At 43.2% G+C, this 16159-nt stretch overlaps 1 protein-coding gene across 1 annotated transcript; it reads left to right on the top strand.

The window, feature by feature from the left end:
• Positions 1-2981: 2981 nt before the first annotated feature.
• Positions 2982-5169, top strand: gsc (goosecoid). The gene is made up of 3 exons (XM_072364912.1): positions 2982-3532; positions 3791-4050; positions 4650-5169. Exons 1-3 carry the CDS (start codon positions 3217-3219, stop codon positions 4782-4784), a joined length of 711 nt encoding a protein of 236 aa, XP_072221013.1. The 5' UTR covers positions 2982-3216; the 3' UTR covers positions 4785-5169.
• Positions 5170-16159: the final 10990 nt, after the last annotated feature.

The raw sequence follows: 16159 nt of genomic DNA, 5'->3' as shown, positions 1-16159 counted from the left end.
CACTATGAGCTGTCTCTATGCCTCTCCCTCTGCTGATTTGGAGTAATTATTGTAAATACTCTGATTCCTAAGTTAAGGTAAAAAGAAATATGCTGACAGCTTTCCTTTGTGTAACTTTCAGAAACAGCACAGAGCTGAACGAAGGCAGCTCCAGATGACTTTGGTCCATTTTAAATCACAAATGAGTTGCTTTGGTGTGACTCTGCACAGAAACCTTTAAAAACACAAGATATGGCTAATTACCCAAAGGAAAAATGTCCTAAAAAACGGGGTTTAGGCCTCTTCACTCACCTTCATTAGAGTGTCCAAAAAACAAGCGTATTTTACACATTTTGTAGCATTAAAAGTGTTCCTTTATTATGGTTTGTGTTCAGTTAGCTGAATGAAGACCCTCTCTGCCTTCTGTATAGACGGCGCTGCATCAGGAACCGTCATTCATCAGCAGCTGATAGAAGCACATGGACAAGGGATTACTGTGGAAACCTTTGTCAAGCACCACAATACAGAGTTCCATTCACAAGCTTTACTGTGCAGGAAAGAAGCCTGATGTTAACCTCGTCCACTTCTCTGGGCTCGGAGGCGTCTGGGATGGACCGTCACACGGTGGAAACGTGTGCTGTGGTCAGACCCATCAGTATTCCACATCTTTGGTGGAAGAAATGGAGCAAAGAGCAAAAGCAGCATCCAGCCTGCTGTCAGCAGCCAGTCCCTGCAGCCAGGCTCTGTGATGGTATGGGGTTGGATCAGGGGGCAAAGCTCATTTCCACTTCTGTGACGGCAGCTCGAGTTGGTGCTTTGGCTGTAGTTCCTCGTGTCACCACCAGGAGGCGCTGGAGTCAGGTGTTTTGAAACCTTCTGCAGAGCAGCTTTAAAAGACTGATGTTCGAAATGTTTCCCACCTGTTCACTCTGATGATTTTATTTCTTTATGCATCTCCTCACATCTGCATGCAGGACTATTAGAGTCGGGCCACGTGCTCAGCTGTGGTCAGACTCCGGGATCACGTGACTACAACACAGCAAAGTGTTAGTTATGATCTGTTTTTCCTGTTTTCATGTGTGACAGAAGCTGCAGGAGCTGTGAAGGTTGTGTTCGGTTAGAACCGAGCCGTGTTCGGTTAGAACCGAGCCGTGTTCCGTGAGTCAGATCCGGAGGGAGGCCGTCATGTGTGAGCTGTGTATTCTATCTATCTATCTATCTATCTATCTATCTATCTATCTGTCTGTCTATCTATCTATCTATCTATCTATCTATCTATCTATCTGTCTATCTATCTGTCTATCTGTCTATCTATCTATCAATCTATCTATCTATCTATCTATCTATCTATCTATCTATCTATCTATCTATCTATCTGTCTGTCTGTCTGTCTGTCTGTCTGTCTGTCTGTCTGTCTGTCTGTCTGTCTGTCTATCTATCTATCTATCTATCTATCTATCTATCTATCTATCTATCTATCTATCTATCTATCTATCTATCTATCTATCTATCTATCTATCTATCTATCTATCTATCTATCTATCTATCTATCTATCTATCTATCTATCTATCTATCTATCTATCTATCTATCCATCTATCTATCTATCCCTCTCTTCTCTCCCTCCTTCTCTTCCGTCTCTCTCCTTCTTTCTGAAAGCAGAAACAGGATAATAAGCCTGTTTCTGTTCTGACTGCATCACAGAAAGAAAGAAAGAAAATCTTCTTTATTTATTATTTCAGCTGTAAAATATATTTTTATAATTTAAAACTTCAGGATTAAAACAGAAAATGTTGAAACTGGATGTTTAATGTCTCAGTTTAATTCACTTTAAATGTGGAATAAAGATATTTTGCTGCCGTGGTGTTCAGCTCGGGCGGAATCTGTAATTCTGCTGCGTCCACGGAGAGGAGGCCGACCGGATCAGAACCGGAGCACAGGACGGGTCCAGCCGGGTGTTCTGCGGCTAAATGAATAATCAGAGGATGAAATCTGCGTTTATTCCACGAGAAAAATAAAAAGAGAAAAGGCGAATAAATAAAATAAACGTTTGACTTACAGAAAACCCTCATTTTTAATGTTTTATTTATGACTTAATAAATGTGAATTTTATGTCTTCAGATGAAATCAAATAAAAAACAAGCCGTAAAGTTTGAAATCTTTTTTAATAATTTAAACTTAATTAAACGGATCTCAGATATACTTTATAAATATATATAAAGTCTATATATTTATAAAATAAATATAATTCAACAGATTTAAATGTAAAATGTTCCGTTTTTAAGCGGCTTCTCACGGGAATTATTTAATTTTCTGAAGATCCTGACATCAGCTTCTTCCTGGAGGAAGAGTTTCTGAAGGAGGACAATAATCTGAAGTTAATCAGCTCACAGATCGAACCGGTACCTTCCGACATCACGAACTTATCTGTCCACCTGGCGCGCGCATATCTTAACAGCCCATTGAGTCTTAAATGTAATCAGTGAGTTCCATTAAGGTCTGAACCGGGAATCCACGTTCCTGCACAGCCCCCAGCCCCCTGATTAGCGTGTAAATAAGCAATATGTTCCGCTCCTCGGGCTGAATGCAGGTGATAATGGGCCGTTATCTCATCCAGGTCAGGGCCGCGGACAGCGCGCGGCTGCCGGGGAGGAACTGATCTGCTCCCCGTGGAGAGGCGAGCGGAGCGCGGATAATGGGATGAGTCCCGGATGTCGAGCTCAGTGTGGGACATGAAATATGTTTAATATTCATTTAAGACACAAACAGCAGCCCCGCGGTCCCTGAACGCATCACTCGGTTCGTCCTCTCATTCAGAATCAGAACCGGAAGGTGTTTGTGGACCTGATGAATAATCAGATTACCCCACAGGAAGAGCCTCCTGACCCAAAGGTCTGCAAACACGCGCGCGGATTATCTTAATTGAATTAATTCTCAATACACAGATCTGTGGCCCTTCAGACCCCAGCGCGGCCCCTCCACGGTGACGTCACGGACTATAAGAGTTGCCCCGCGCGCAGCTGGCCTGGTTAAAACTACCAGTCCCATCCAGAAGAGGAGCTCGCTCCGCCGCGCGTGCAGAGCAGAGAGAAACGCACCCGCGCCATCATGTCGCGTTTTTGCTGAACTGTTTTAATTCGGTTTTATTCCGGTTTGGTTCCAGTTCGGGACTTTTTACCGTGACTTGAACTTTGTTCCGCCGGTGTCCCGCTCGCGCCCCCCGCCCGGCAGCCCTGTGATGCCCGCTGGGATGTTCAGCATCGACAGCATCCTGTCCGGCCGGCCGAGCTGCAAGGAGCCGCTGCTGCTGCACCGGAGCGGCCCGGTGGTGCTGTCCGCCGGCCTCACGGACTCTATCTACACCGACTACAACGGACTGTACTCAGCCGCGCGCGGACCGTCCCCCCCGGGGGTCCACTCCGTGAACGGGACCAGAATCGGATATAACGGCTACTACTACGGACAGCTGCAGGTCCAGGGCGCCGGAGGAGGGCCGCCGTGCTGCGGGGCCGTGCCCGGCCTCAGCCCGCAGCAGTGCCCCTGCATCCCCACAGGTAGGACCACCGGGCCCGAACCGAACCGAACCGAACCGTGTTTTAGTCTCACTTTAAAAGATAACAGAAACTTTTTAAAGGCTCGAAACGCTCGTTTCTGTCCGTTTATGAGATGATGTTAAAATATAAGTTCTGTTATAACCGAATAAACGGAACCGAACCTCGGTGCAGTGTGCGAGCTGAGCGCTTTGCAAACGTTCACGCGCATGAAGTTTGTCAGCTTCTTATTCTGTCACATTTCTCATGCCCCCCCCGCAGGATACGACGGCCCGGGTTCGGTGCTGATCTCCCCGGTTCCGCACCAGATGATGTCCTACATGAACATGAGCAGCCTGTCGCGCACGGAGCTGCAGCTGCTCAACCAGCTGCACTGCCGCCGGAAGCGCAGGCACCGCACCATCTTCACCGACGAGCAGCTCGAGGCTCTGGAGGGCCTCTTCCAGGAGACCAAGTACCCAGATGTGGGCACGCGGGAGCAGCTGGCCCGGAAGGTCCACCTGCGCGAGGAGAAGGTGGAGGTGAGAAAGGATTATTATATTTAAAATTTATATTTAAAAGTATTTGTTATTAATTATTGTAATGTTGAATATTATTTATGCTATTTATATGAATCTGTTATAAAAAAATGTATTTATGTAGCTTTAAATAATTAATAAATCAAATCTTATCAGAACTTTTCTGTAGAAAACAACAGCAATAATACTAATTATAATAATAATAATGACAATAATTATAATAATAATAATAATATATGAGACAGACTAGGAGGGATTTATTTGGCATAATGTGAATTATTACATGTTTACTTTCGCTGTTAATTCAGTTTTATTTCTAAATCATTTTAGTTCAATGAATTAAATACTAAATTCAATGAGACATGAAATTAGATTTTAACCGAATTAAAGGTTTAAATTCAATATTAAATAATTAATTTGGATATTTGAGATGAAACTGAAATAATATTTTAATCAGTTTAAAAATGAATTAAATTGCGTTGGATAGATTCAATCATTTTTAGGTTAAATTCAGCTTCTAAACGAGCTGTTTGTGTTTTAAACGAGAGGAAACGTTCTGCTCGGAACCGGTTCGGCTGACTCGTGCGTGTTCTGTCCCGCAGGTTTGGTTCAAAAACCGTCGCGCGAAGTGGCGACGGCAGAAGCGCTCCTCCTCAGAAGAGTCCGAGAAATGGAGCAAAAGCACCAAAACGGAGAAAAGCCACGAGAGCAAAAGCGACGCGGACTCTGACAGCTGATAGTGAGAGGCGCGAGGCACGGCCACGCGCGTGTACCTGTCCGTGACGTGGACTGCGGACACGCCGTGGTGTTGCACAGATGTACATATTCACACTTTATTATTGACTCTGTGATTCTTATTTATATTTAATTTAAGCTGTTTTTGTAAGCTGTCGCGCGCGGGGGGCGCGCGCGCCCCGTCCTGTGTTTATCAGTGTGGAAATTAAATGTTGTAAATGTGCACGGGGCCTGTTGGAGCGACACGTGGGGAGGACAAAGGTGCACGCAGAGGGTGCATGCGGCATCACCACGCAGCTGGTAACAGAAACACGCACGCGCTCATGTGTTATTCTGCAGAAATAAGAAAACCAACGTAACATAACATTAAAGTATAATGAAAGCTCATCAACAGGTGTGTGCTCATTGAATCCAACACGTGCACGCGCGGCTCCTGATGGTGACGCGCGGTTAAATCAAACAGAACCTGAGGTCCATTTAAATGTTCCCAAAAACGGGCCCGAAGTTCAGTCCTCAGACAGAAGAAAACAGAGTTTATTTCTGATCATTTAAACGTCTGCTGATCAATTCTTCTAATTTTATTAGGGATTAAAATCATGAAGACAAATAACCAATAAGTCACCTTAATACATCCCGCTGTAGCTCTTCTTCTTCTTCTGTGGTGGAATCTCAGTGTTTTAATGGGTTTGATTTTATTACCGAGTCTCAGAATAATCTGCTGTAGTTTTTCTTCTTCTTCTTCTGTGGTGGAATCTCAGTGTTTTAATGGGTTTGATTTTATTACCGAGTCTCAGAATAATCTGATATAGTTTTTCTTCTTCTTCTGTGGTGGAATCTCAGTGTTTTAATGGGTTTGATTTTATTACCGAGTCTCAGAATAATCTGCTGTAGTTTTTCTTCTTCTTCTTCTGTGGTGGAATCTCAGTGTTTTAATGGGTTTGATTTTATTACCGAGTCTCAGAATAATCTGCTGTAGTTTTTCTTCTTCTTCTGTGGTGGAATCTCAGTGTTTTAATGGGTTTGATTTTATTACCGAGTCTCAGAATAATCTGCTGTAGTTTTTCTTCTTCTTCTTCTGTGGTGGAATCTCAGTGTTTTAACGGGCCGGATTTTATTACCGAGTCTCAGAATAATCTGCTGTAGTTTTTCTTCTTCTTCTGTGGTGGAATCTCAGTGTTTTAACGGGCCGGATTTTATTACCAAATCTCAGAATAATCTGTTGTAGCTCTTCTTCTTCTTCTGTGGTGGAATCTCAGTGTTTTAACGGGCCGGATTTTATTACCAAATCTCAGAATAATCTGTTGTAGCTCTTCTTCTTCTTCTGTGGTGGAATCTCAGTGTTTCAACGGGTCGGATTTTATTACCAAGTCTCAGAATAATCTGTTGTAGCTCTTCTTCTTCTTCTGTGGTGGAATCTCAGTGTTTTAACGGGCCGGATTTTATTACCAAATCTCAGAATAATCTGTTGTAGCTCTTCTTCTTCTTCTGTGGTGGAATCTCAGTGTTTTAACGGGCCGGATTTTATTACCAAGTCTCAGAATAATTTGTTGTAGCTCTTCTTCTTCTTCTTCTGTGGTGGAATCTCAGTGTTTTAATGGGTTTGATTTTATTACCGAGTCTCAGAATAATCTGCTGTAGTTTTTCTTCTTCTTCTGTGGTGGAATCTCAGTGTTTTAACGGACCGGACTGTATTACTGAGTCTCAGAATAATCTGATATGGCTTTTCTTCTTCTTCTGTGGTGGAATCTCAGTGTTTTAATTGGTCAGATTTTATTACTGAGTCTCAGAATAATCTGATATAGCTCTTCTTCTTCTTCTGTGGTGGAATCTCAGTGTTTCAACGGACCGGATTTATTACTGTCTCAGAATAATCTGTTGTAGTTCTTCTTCTTCTTCTGTGGTGGAATCTCAGTGTTTTAATTGGTCAGAATTTATTACTGAGTCTCAGAATAATCTGCTGTAGCTCTTCTTCTTCTGTGGTGGAATCTCAGTGTTTTAATTGGTCAGAATTTATTACTGAGTCTCAGAATAATCTGATGTAGCTCTTCTTCTTCTTCTGTGGTGGAATCTCAGTGTTTTAACGGACCGGATTTATTACTGTCTCAGAATAATCTGCTGTAGCTCTTCTTCTTCTTCTGTGGTGGAATCTCAGTGTTTTAACGGACCGGATTGTATTACTGAGTCTCAGAATAATCTGCTGTAGCTCTTCTTCTTCTTCTGTGGTGGAATCTCAGTGTTTTAACGGGCCGGATTGTATTACTGAGTCTCAGAATAATCTGCTGTAGCTCTTCTTCTTCTTCTGTGGTGGAATCTCAGTGTTTTAACGGACCGGATTGTATTACTGAGTCTCAGAATAATCTGCTGTAGCTCTTCTTCTTCTTCTGTGGTGGAATCTCAGTGTTTTAACGGACCGGACTGTATTACTGAGTCTCAGAATAATCTGATATGGCTCTTCTTCTTCTTCTGTGGTGGAATCTCAGTGTTTTAATTGGTCAGAATTTATTACTGAGTCTCAGAATAATCTGCTGTAGCTCTTCTTCTTCTGTGGTGGAATCTCAGTGTTTTAATTGGTCAGAATTTATTACCGAGTCTCAGAATAATTTGCTGTAGCTCTTCTTCTTCTTCTGTGGTGGAATCTCAGTGTTTTAACGGACCGGACTGTATTACTGAGTCTCAGAATAATCCTACTGCTCTCACATTTCGTCTCACAACTGAACATGAAACAGATTCTTAGAATCAGATTTTTCTTCTCTCTGATGTGTTAAAAAGTGGGATTTTCCCACACTTTGCTGTGGAATTCCAAACAAACTCACATGTGTGGAGCAACCTCAGAAGAGAAGGAAAACATTTTAATCTTCTCACGCTCACATTCTTAAATAATTCTGAGTGATTTATTTGTTAAAAAATGTCCATTTCTGAATATTTCCACATCAGTTTTCCTTCCAGTCCCTGCTCTGGTTTAAGTTGGAACCCTCTGCCTGTGGACTCAGAAGCTGCTGTAACAGAGATTTAAACACGATTCCACATGTGGGTGTTTAAACATTTTAACTGATCAGATACAAAGATGCACTGAAGGTGGAGCCTCCAGAAGATTATTCATTCTCAGATTATTGATCATATTTGTGAGTAATTTGTGGATCCAGGATGAAGCAGCTCCGGACCTCGTTCATGCCGGTTTGAAGCTGGTTTGAAGCCGGTTTGAAGCCCGTTTGAAGCCGGTTTGAAGCCGGTTTGAAGCCGGTTTGAAGCCGGTTTGAAGCCGGTTTGCAGTCAGATGTTCACAGATTAATCTCCGGTGCAGCAGCAGCTTCACAGCAGAGAAGCTGTGGAGGACGACAGATGTTTCCTGTGCAGAGTCGGAGGGAACTGCAGCTGCAGCAGGCGTCTTTAACACAGCAGATAAACTGCTGATGTCTGTCAGATGAGCATCCAAAGAGGATCTGATCCGTGCATCTGTGCGTGTGTGAAGGTCCTGTCAGTGTTATTCTTGTTTTACAGCTGATTGCCTCTGATATCTCTCATTAGACCGTCTGTGAACCCAGATCAGAATTATTTTATGACCCGATAGTTATTTTCTCTGCGGTTTCATCTGGTTTGAACCAGATCTGATGCACCAGAAGTTACAGAGTGAGAACTTTCACTCTAATAAGCATTTACTGCACATTTTATGGGTCGAATTCACACGATTTATTAATCAGGGGCTAAAGGTTCCCGAGCATCATGAAAATAAATATTTATGCTGAATATGTCCAACAGCTGGAAAATACTGCTTAACAATGAAGGCTGAAAATGGTCAAATGCTGACAAAATGGTGGTTAAAACCCAACCAGCACAGTTTTCCAGGCACACGCACGTAAACCAGGCCACCGGGCAGCCTCCTCCCGGCCTGCTCTCATAAAAAGGTGTTGTTATTATAACCCTTTTTTGAACTTTTGTGTCATTTTACGTTACGTATGTCAAGGAAATGACTTCCAGCCCAAACCATTTGACATGTTATTTGAACGATGTAAAATGACACGCTAAAAGCTTAAAATGCATAGAAATGGGGTGCTATCCATACGCATTTCCAGGAGAACATGTTGCTTCCTCACAGGGTTGTAGCCAGTAAATCTGTGACAAATCCGCTTCAGACACGCTGCATTAAAGAAACTCCTCCCTGATGTGTGGAAGCTACGTAGCTTAGCTTAGCTGACCTACCTACGACTGCTTTAAACAACGTTATCTTTGTTTTGACAGACTATTTTTCATGAATTGGCTTCATATGAATCCAAATACAATGAATTGGGCTTATTTAGATTTAAATGAATTATGATGAGGTCGAATGGGATTCAACTGGATTTATATCAGATGTACTTATTCTTTCTCAAAGCGTAATATATACATAAACTGAATTGAGTCTGAAGAGTAGATGACGTAACGTTGACGAGAGATTCAACTTGTGTTAAAGAAAAAGATCACAACATTCAGAAACTAATTAGCCTCATTTCTAAGGTGGGATTATTGGCCAGATTCTTCAAACAGAGACCACTGATTTTATTTACCAGATAAAGTGATCTGATTGGATAAAAGTTCTGGTTACCAGGCCGATCGGGTCAGCAGAGAAGGTGCTGCTGGTCCGATGTTCTGCTGCTGGTCCCTGCAGATACTTTTAAGATCGTGGCAACATGACAAACAAATTACCCAAAGTTCAACCAGTTCACATCGTCTGAAGCAAAAAAACAAGCCAACAGGCAACATTAAACCCAGCCAACTCACAGCTAAGCTTTTCAACTGTGGACAAACGTAGCCATAAAACAACTGGACTGGTTCTGCAGGACTTTGTGAAACCACTTGACCTGTGACCCACCTTCTCACTGTCCATGAAAAACCTTCATTTTGCCAGTTCGTCAGTTAGCTTCTTTGCTCGGTCGTAATCAGATGGAAGCTGGCGTTCAGAAGTACCTGACAGGTATTTAATCTGTATGTCTGCTAAATCTCTGAGGATACGAGCTCAAGACATTTTTTAGGAGGTTTGGTACAGAACCAGACTGCTAACATTAGCTAGCTTCCACCTCTAGTATCTCGTACTCTTATAAGTGCTAAAATCAGAGTTGATGCCGGCTAAATATTAAGAGTCGACTCTTCTAATCTAATCTGCATCTTGCTAAAGCTCTGAGGATGAGAGCTGTAGAGATTTCTGAGGAGTTTTGGTGCAGTCAGACTAGCTAGCTACCATCTTTAGCATCGTGTGCACTCATAGGTGCTAAATTTGGTGTTAAAGGTCATATGTGGGTAATGATGCCAGTCAGCTCATAAAGTAAACGGGGACTGAGGATTACAAACTAACTGTTTTCCCTTTTTCTGAAGGTCAGCTTTGTCTTTCTTTTCCTCTCTGGTATCATGTAAAGTCACGTATGCCAGGGAATAACGGTTTCAGCTGCCCAGCAGTCATCAACAACAGCATGTTTCATAAGAAGACAGATCCACTGAGACGAGTGGCTGGTTTCACTCGTTTTCACATCCACCGGTTCTAGTATTTTTAGTTTGCATTTTCTATTCAGCAGCTGAGGTGTCTAAGCTGCAGGGGCTGCCTTCCACTCTCTACTGGAGTCACCTCCAACTGTTACTGCGGGAGCTGAAGTACGACTAAAGACAGCTGGAAAAATTAAGCAACAGTAGTTAATGTCCCCAATATGTGACAGGAACTCGTGTTATTTTAACTCCTACCAGCCGCCGGCTGATGGTAGACGAGGGACACGAGGGGATGTTGTCCATCAGTTCCTCGGTCCTGTTAGCCTCAGAGACCCTGGGCCGTTTGCTCTGAAAGCAGCTGTGGATTTGTAGAGAAAACATCTAATCTTTTATATCAATATTCAGATCAGATAAGAAACTCTAAAGCTGAAACTGTGCAGAGTTGCCAGCAGGCTGTTCACACTGAAGGCTTTGAGAGAATAATAAACCAGACTTACTTTGTTTAGTGAATGCAAAAGCTTTTAAATCAGGTTATAATAAGTCAAAAGTAGAGGATACATCAGGTCACATCTCATAACATCAGGATATGCCACATTCTGGTGATTTACTCCACAAAGCAGCATTTAAATAAGAGCAGATGCTTTGCCTCAACTCAGCATCCTGATAGAAAGCTGCGCCGTGATGTGGATCCTGCGGGTGGTTTTATCACCGCAGTGGATGAAAACCTGAGGTCCCCGTTAGCTGTAAGCAGATAAAAGGAAGAAATGTGGCTCACTGCGAGGTCAAAGCATTACAAACACAAAGCCACACTGTCCACTCAGCCTCTGTGTTTGATATGTTTCAGACACTTGTTGAATGCGGCAGGGCTTCATAATTCACATAAACAAAGTTTCACACACAGATCTGAGGGGATGGATGCCATAAAGTGCTGTTTTGGATGAAAACGTGCTGCTTTAACATCTCTTTTTATCACACTGTATGGCACAAATCTGTAAGCCTCCTTTGTTGCTCCGTATCCACCCACAAAGGAATTAACTGCAGCTCGAAATGCATAATAATCTTTAACTTATGAATATTTTTCCATAAAAAGTGACTGAATGTGTCAGATGAGGTTTCTGCTGTAGCTCACATACAAATTCTTCTAAAGTTCCTGGATATATTTTACATTTCTAAAATATTTCTTAAATTACAATATGACGTGATAGTTAGCGGTAGCTAGCATTAGCACCCTGGCTCTGAGCTGCAATGCATGATGGTCCGTTCTGACTGACATGTCGAGGCTCCTGAACTCTTCTTCATTCTCAGCCTGTATGAAGCAGACGGTTCAGTGTAAAAAATCAATAGTTTTACTTCAGATTCCCCTTGAATCCTTCATTAGTTTCTTATTTTCTGTAACTGTGTGTTTGAGCTCAGGTGAGTCAGCTCAGGTGAGTCAGCTCAGGTGAGTCAGCTCAGGTGAGTCAGCTCAGGTGAGTCAGCTCAGGTGAGTCAGCTCCGAGAGCTCAGGTGAGTCAGCTCAGGTGAGTCAGCTCAGGTGAGTCAGCTCTGAGAGCTCAGGTGAGTCAGCTCAGGTGAGTCAGCTCAGGTGAGTCAGCTCAGGTGAGTCAGCTCAGGTGAGTCAGCTCTGAGAGCTCAGGTGAGTCAGCTCTGAGAGCTCAGGTGAGTCAGCTCAGGTGAGTCAGCTCAGGTGAGTCAGCTCAGGTGAGTCAGCTCAGGTGAGTCAGCTCAGGTGAGTCAGCTCAGGTGTGGGTTTGATGGAAACTCTTTTTTCTGATCATTCGGAGTAGAGTTTGACACCGAGCTGCACAGCTCCACATCTGACATCACGGTTATCCTCAGACCGCTCAACGCCGAAGAACACAAAGTGTGCTCGCTGGGGTCAAAGGTCAAAGTAGAGCCGTGTGTCACATTAACATCTGATAAACCAGAACCTTTAGGGGCTACAAGGCTGCTGAAGAAGAAATGAGCCCAGCTGGTGGGACTCTCTGTCAGGGTTTCACAGCCCAGAACATCAGCCTCTGAGAGGTTTGGAAACATTTTAACTTCAGCATGAATGCTTCTTTTCTCCTTTTAGACTTCATACGACTGCAGGAAGTTTGGAAAAATACTAATATATTCCTGTCAGTTTGGAGCAGTTTTTCAGACACATTTGATATTAAAACGCGTGTAAAAAGTGCATTATTTATCTGGATGTGATGTGATACACCCTGAGTCTGGCTCTGGGAAACTGCAGCAAAATAAACAGATTTCAGTCTGTGATTGGTGAGAAATTCCCATCTGTGGAGGTAATAATTTAGAGGAGACGTATCCTCAGCCCTCTGTTGTGGAGGGAGAGGCGCACTTCGCCCTCCGGTGGTCGTTCCTGCAGCAGCAGCAGCTTTTACAGAACAGATTAGAGCCGGAGTCAGATCAGGCTCTCTGAGATGTGGACCCAACACAAACCATGAAACACACCATCCCTATTAATTCCTTGTATGTACACCAGTGATTTATTAAGTGCTTCGCTGCAGAGCCCACAGCCAGAGTCATTAATCTCTTTTTCTGCGGCAGTAATTTTCTATTTCACAAATTTAATGCAGCTCATTTTTTTGAAACCATTATTTCTTTGACCTTTTTATACACAGTTCCCAACACTTGGAAAAACAAAGGTGGAGTCCAAGAAAAATTAGGTATTGAGTTAACTTTCAGAGCAGATAAATCTTCCTGCTGGTGCTGCGTTCAGCGGGCGAGCGGCTCTTACGTAAGCTCAGCTGACGGCCGCTGCCTTTTTTTCAGAAATACCTCCTGAAGTCACAGTGTCAGAGTGTGTCAGAGTGTGTCAGAGTGTGTGAGAGTGTGTGTGAGTGTGTGTGAGTGAGTGTGTGTGTGAGTGTCAGAGTGTGTGAGTGAGAGTGTGTCTGAGTGTGTGTGAGTGTGTGTGAGCGATGCTGGGAGTGTGTGAGCGATGCTGGGAGTGTGTGAGCGATGCTGGGAGTGTGTGAGCGATGCTGGGTGTGTGTGAGCGATGCTGGGTGTGTGTGAGAGTGTGTGAGAGTGTGTGAGAGTGTGTGTGTGTGTGAGAGTGTGTGTGAGAGTGTGTGTGAGAGTGTCAGAGTGTGTGAGCGATGCTGGGAGTGTGTGAGCGATGCTGGGAGTGTGTGAGCGATGCTGGGTGTGTGTGAGAGTGTGTGAGAGTGTGTGAGAGTGTGTGTGTGTGTGAGAGTGTGTGAGAGTGTGTGTGAGCGATGCTGGGAGTGTGTGAGCGATGCTGGGAGTGTGTGAGAGTGTGTGAGAGTGTGTGAGAGTGTGTGTGTGTGTGAGAGTGTGTGAGAGTGTGTGTGAGCGATGCTGGGAGTGTGTGAGCGATGCTGGGAGTGTGTGAGCGATGCTGGGAGGGTTTGGGGGTCTGGAGAGCTTTAGCAGTCAGGGATTTGGCGGCTGAACTGACAGCTCTTGGGTGGATTCCGGCTCTAAAGATAGACAGGGGTGTTGGCCGCTCTGTGGTCCACATGCAGAAACATTTGAGAAAATGGCCTCCCTCAGCCGGTCATAAACCAAAGCAAAGACAAATAACGCATATTTTTACTAAATGTAAACTCCCTCTGTATTATTACCACGCTGGACCGGGGTGACGTGCGGTTCGCAGTTTGTTTTTGTTTGCGTCCAGGACTATCTTTCTGGGCTCTGGATCTTTCCAGGGAGCTGGGGCCCCTTCGGGGCTGGAGGGAACTCTGCAGAGCGGCGTTTAAATGCCCGACATGTGGCTGCTGCAGGCAGCTCACCGGCTCCCAGCGCCGGCCTCACGCTCTTATTGGATTAAGTGTTTTTCTTCTTCTGTGAGAGCGTCGCACAGAAGCTGATTCACTGAGAGGTATCTCCATCAAAGCGTTTCATCAGAGCCTGAGCCACACGGAGCTCAACATTTCACACGTTTATTCACACGAAGCTGAGCCGCCGCCTCCTTTTGGGAGGTCAGGCTCACGCTTTGGTCGTTTTCTGCAGTTTTCTTTTTCTCGTCCCGTAAAATCTGAAAATGAATAAACATGAAGTCAGAATCTGGAGGAAAAAAAATCAGCGACACAGAAAAGAACAAACCAAGGAAATGCAAAAGTAAATTAATGCAGAACTCAATGTAAATTAGTGTGGACATATTTCAGACTCATTAAGGCTCCGATAACTCCCTTAAACCTAAACTTTACCCCAAACTTTACCCTAAACTTAACCCCAAACTTAACCCTAAACTTAACCCTAAACTTAACCCTAAACTTAACCCTAAACTTAACCCTAAACTTAACCCTAAATTTAACCCTAAACTTTACCCTAAACTTAACCCTAAACTTAACCCTAAACTTAACCCTAAATTTAACCCTAAACTTTACCCTAAACTTAACCCTAAACTTAACCCCAAACTTAACCCTAAACTTAACCCTAAACTTAACCCCAAACTTAACCTTTACAGGATGTTATCTGACTAAATGAACTCTGCAGATCATTTCATTCTGATTTAAAAACCCTCTTTCTGATAAAATGTGCCTGAAAACACATTTAGTGTTTGATTTCACTTTAAATTTACTGTTTGATTTCACTTTAAATTCATGTGAACTTATTAAACGTGAACCCCTGGAATTAACCCGCTGATCTGTTGGAATTCAAACACATCTTTATCTTAAAGTTCACTTTCTGATTGATCATGTTGTAGATTTCCATGCCGTTCAGTAACTTCCACTTTATGATCTGATCAGAGGACAAACCGAAACACGCGTGTTCACAGCGTGTTTCGGTTAAATTTACACGGCAGGCAGAGCCGATCACGCTGATCCTGACAGAGAGAAATACGACTGCCTCTAAATGCTTCTCACAGCCACCAACATCTGGTTCCGTCTGCAGTGGGAAACGGTTCAATCCTCCCGGGTCACATGACCTCGCCGCAGTATGTCAGGATGGAGGCTCCCAACCAACCGGATCCAAAAGGTTCTTCTTTGGACCGATACGGTACCAGAACCCTGAGATCACAGGGGTGGGGGGCAGGGGCCCCTCGGGCCCCTCAGTGTTTCATCCTGAGCTGTAAGTTTAAACTGATAAATATAAACCAGAACACCGTGGTTCAGCACTATATATATAAATAATATATATATTATATATATAAATAATATATATTATATATATTATACGTGCATTCACTGTGGAAAACGTGCACGACGTCACATCACTTTAAAAACAGGAAACAGGAAGGTCACAGATATTTTATTCCTTTCATCAGTTTCATCTGAATATTAAATGAGTTCATGTTGTTTTTTAGATATTTTTTAATATTTCTGTTGGATTTTTAATCAAATAAAATTAACAAATTTAAATAATTCAGTTAGTTGTTTTTCACTGTTTACAAACATATTTTTACATATGAATGTTGAAATATTGGCATTTTATCTATTTTTCTTCTTTATTTCCCATCTTTTACACGCTTTTTGTTCATTTTTTTAAACCTTCATGATGAATTCACATTCTTACCAAATAAAACGAGCTGTTTTTATATTTCTGTTCTGATATTTCAAATCATATAAAAATCATCCTTGATTATCCCATAAATTCTGGATAAATGTTTAAAACACAGAGATCCTAAAAAGCTGTAAAACTGATAAAAAGGAACTTCATGTGCAGATTTAATTATTTACTTCACCTTAACGTACAAATTATTAAATATGAAAAATATGATTTCAAACAGCCGTGGCTCTGTGTGTGTGGGGGGGGGGCATTCACACCAAAGCAAACACATAAAGTGAACCAATGAAAACACTCAGTCGGGGGTCACTGTGGTTTCTGCTGATGAAGTAAACTGGGATGAAGGTCTGAGGGTGTAGACAAGGCCCGACCCGCGGCCCCCGGCCCCGCGGCCCCCAGCCCGCGGCCCCCGGCCCCCGGCCCCCGGCCCCCAGCCCCCGGCCCCCAG

Source organism: Leuresthes tenuis, unplaced genomic scaffold, assembly GCF_036924035.1.
Source record: "Leuresthes tenuis unplaced genomic scaffold, fLeuTen1.0.hap1 SCAF_15, whole genome shotgun sequence".
Taxonomy (NCBI): Eukaryota; Metazoa; Chordata; class Actinopteri; order Atheriniformes; family Atherinopsidae; genus Leuresthes; species Leuresthes tenuis.
Note: the sequence above shows the minus strand (reverse complement) of the source record. Positions and strands in the feature narration are given on the sequence as shown.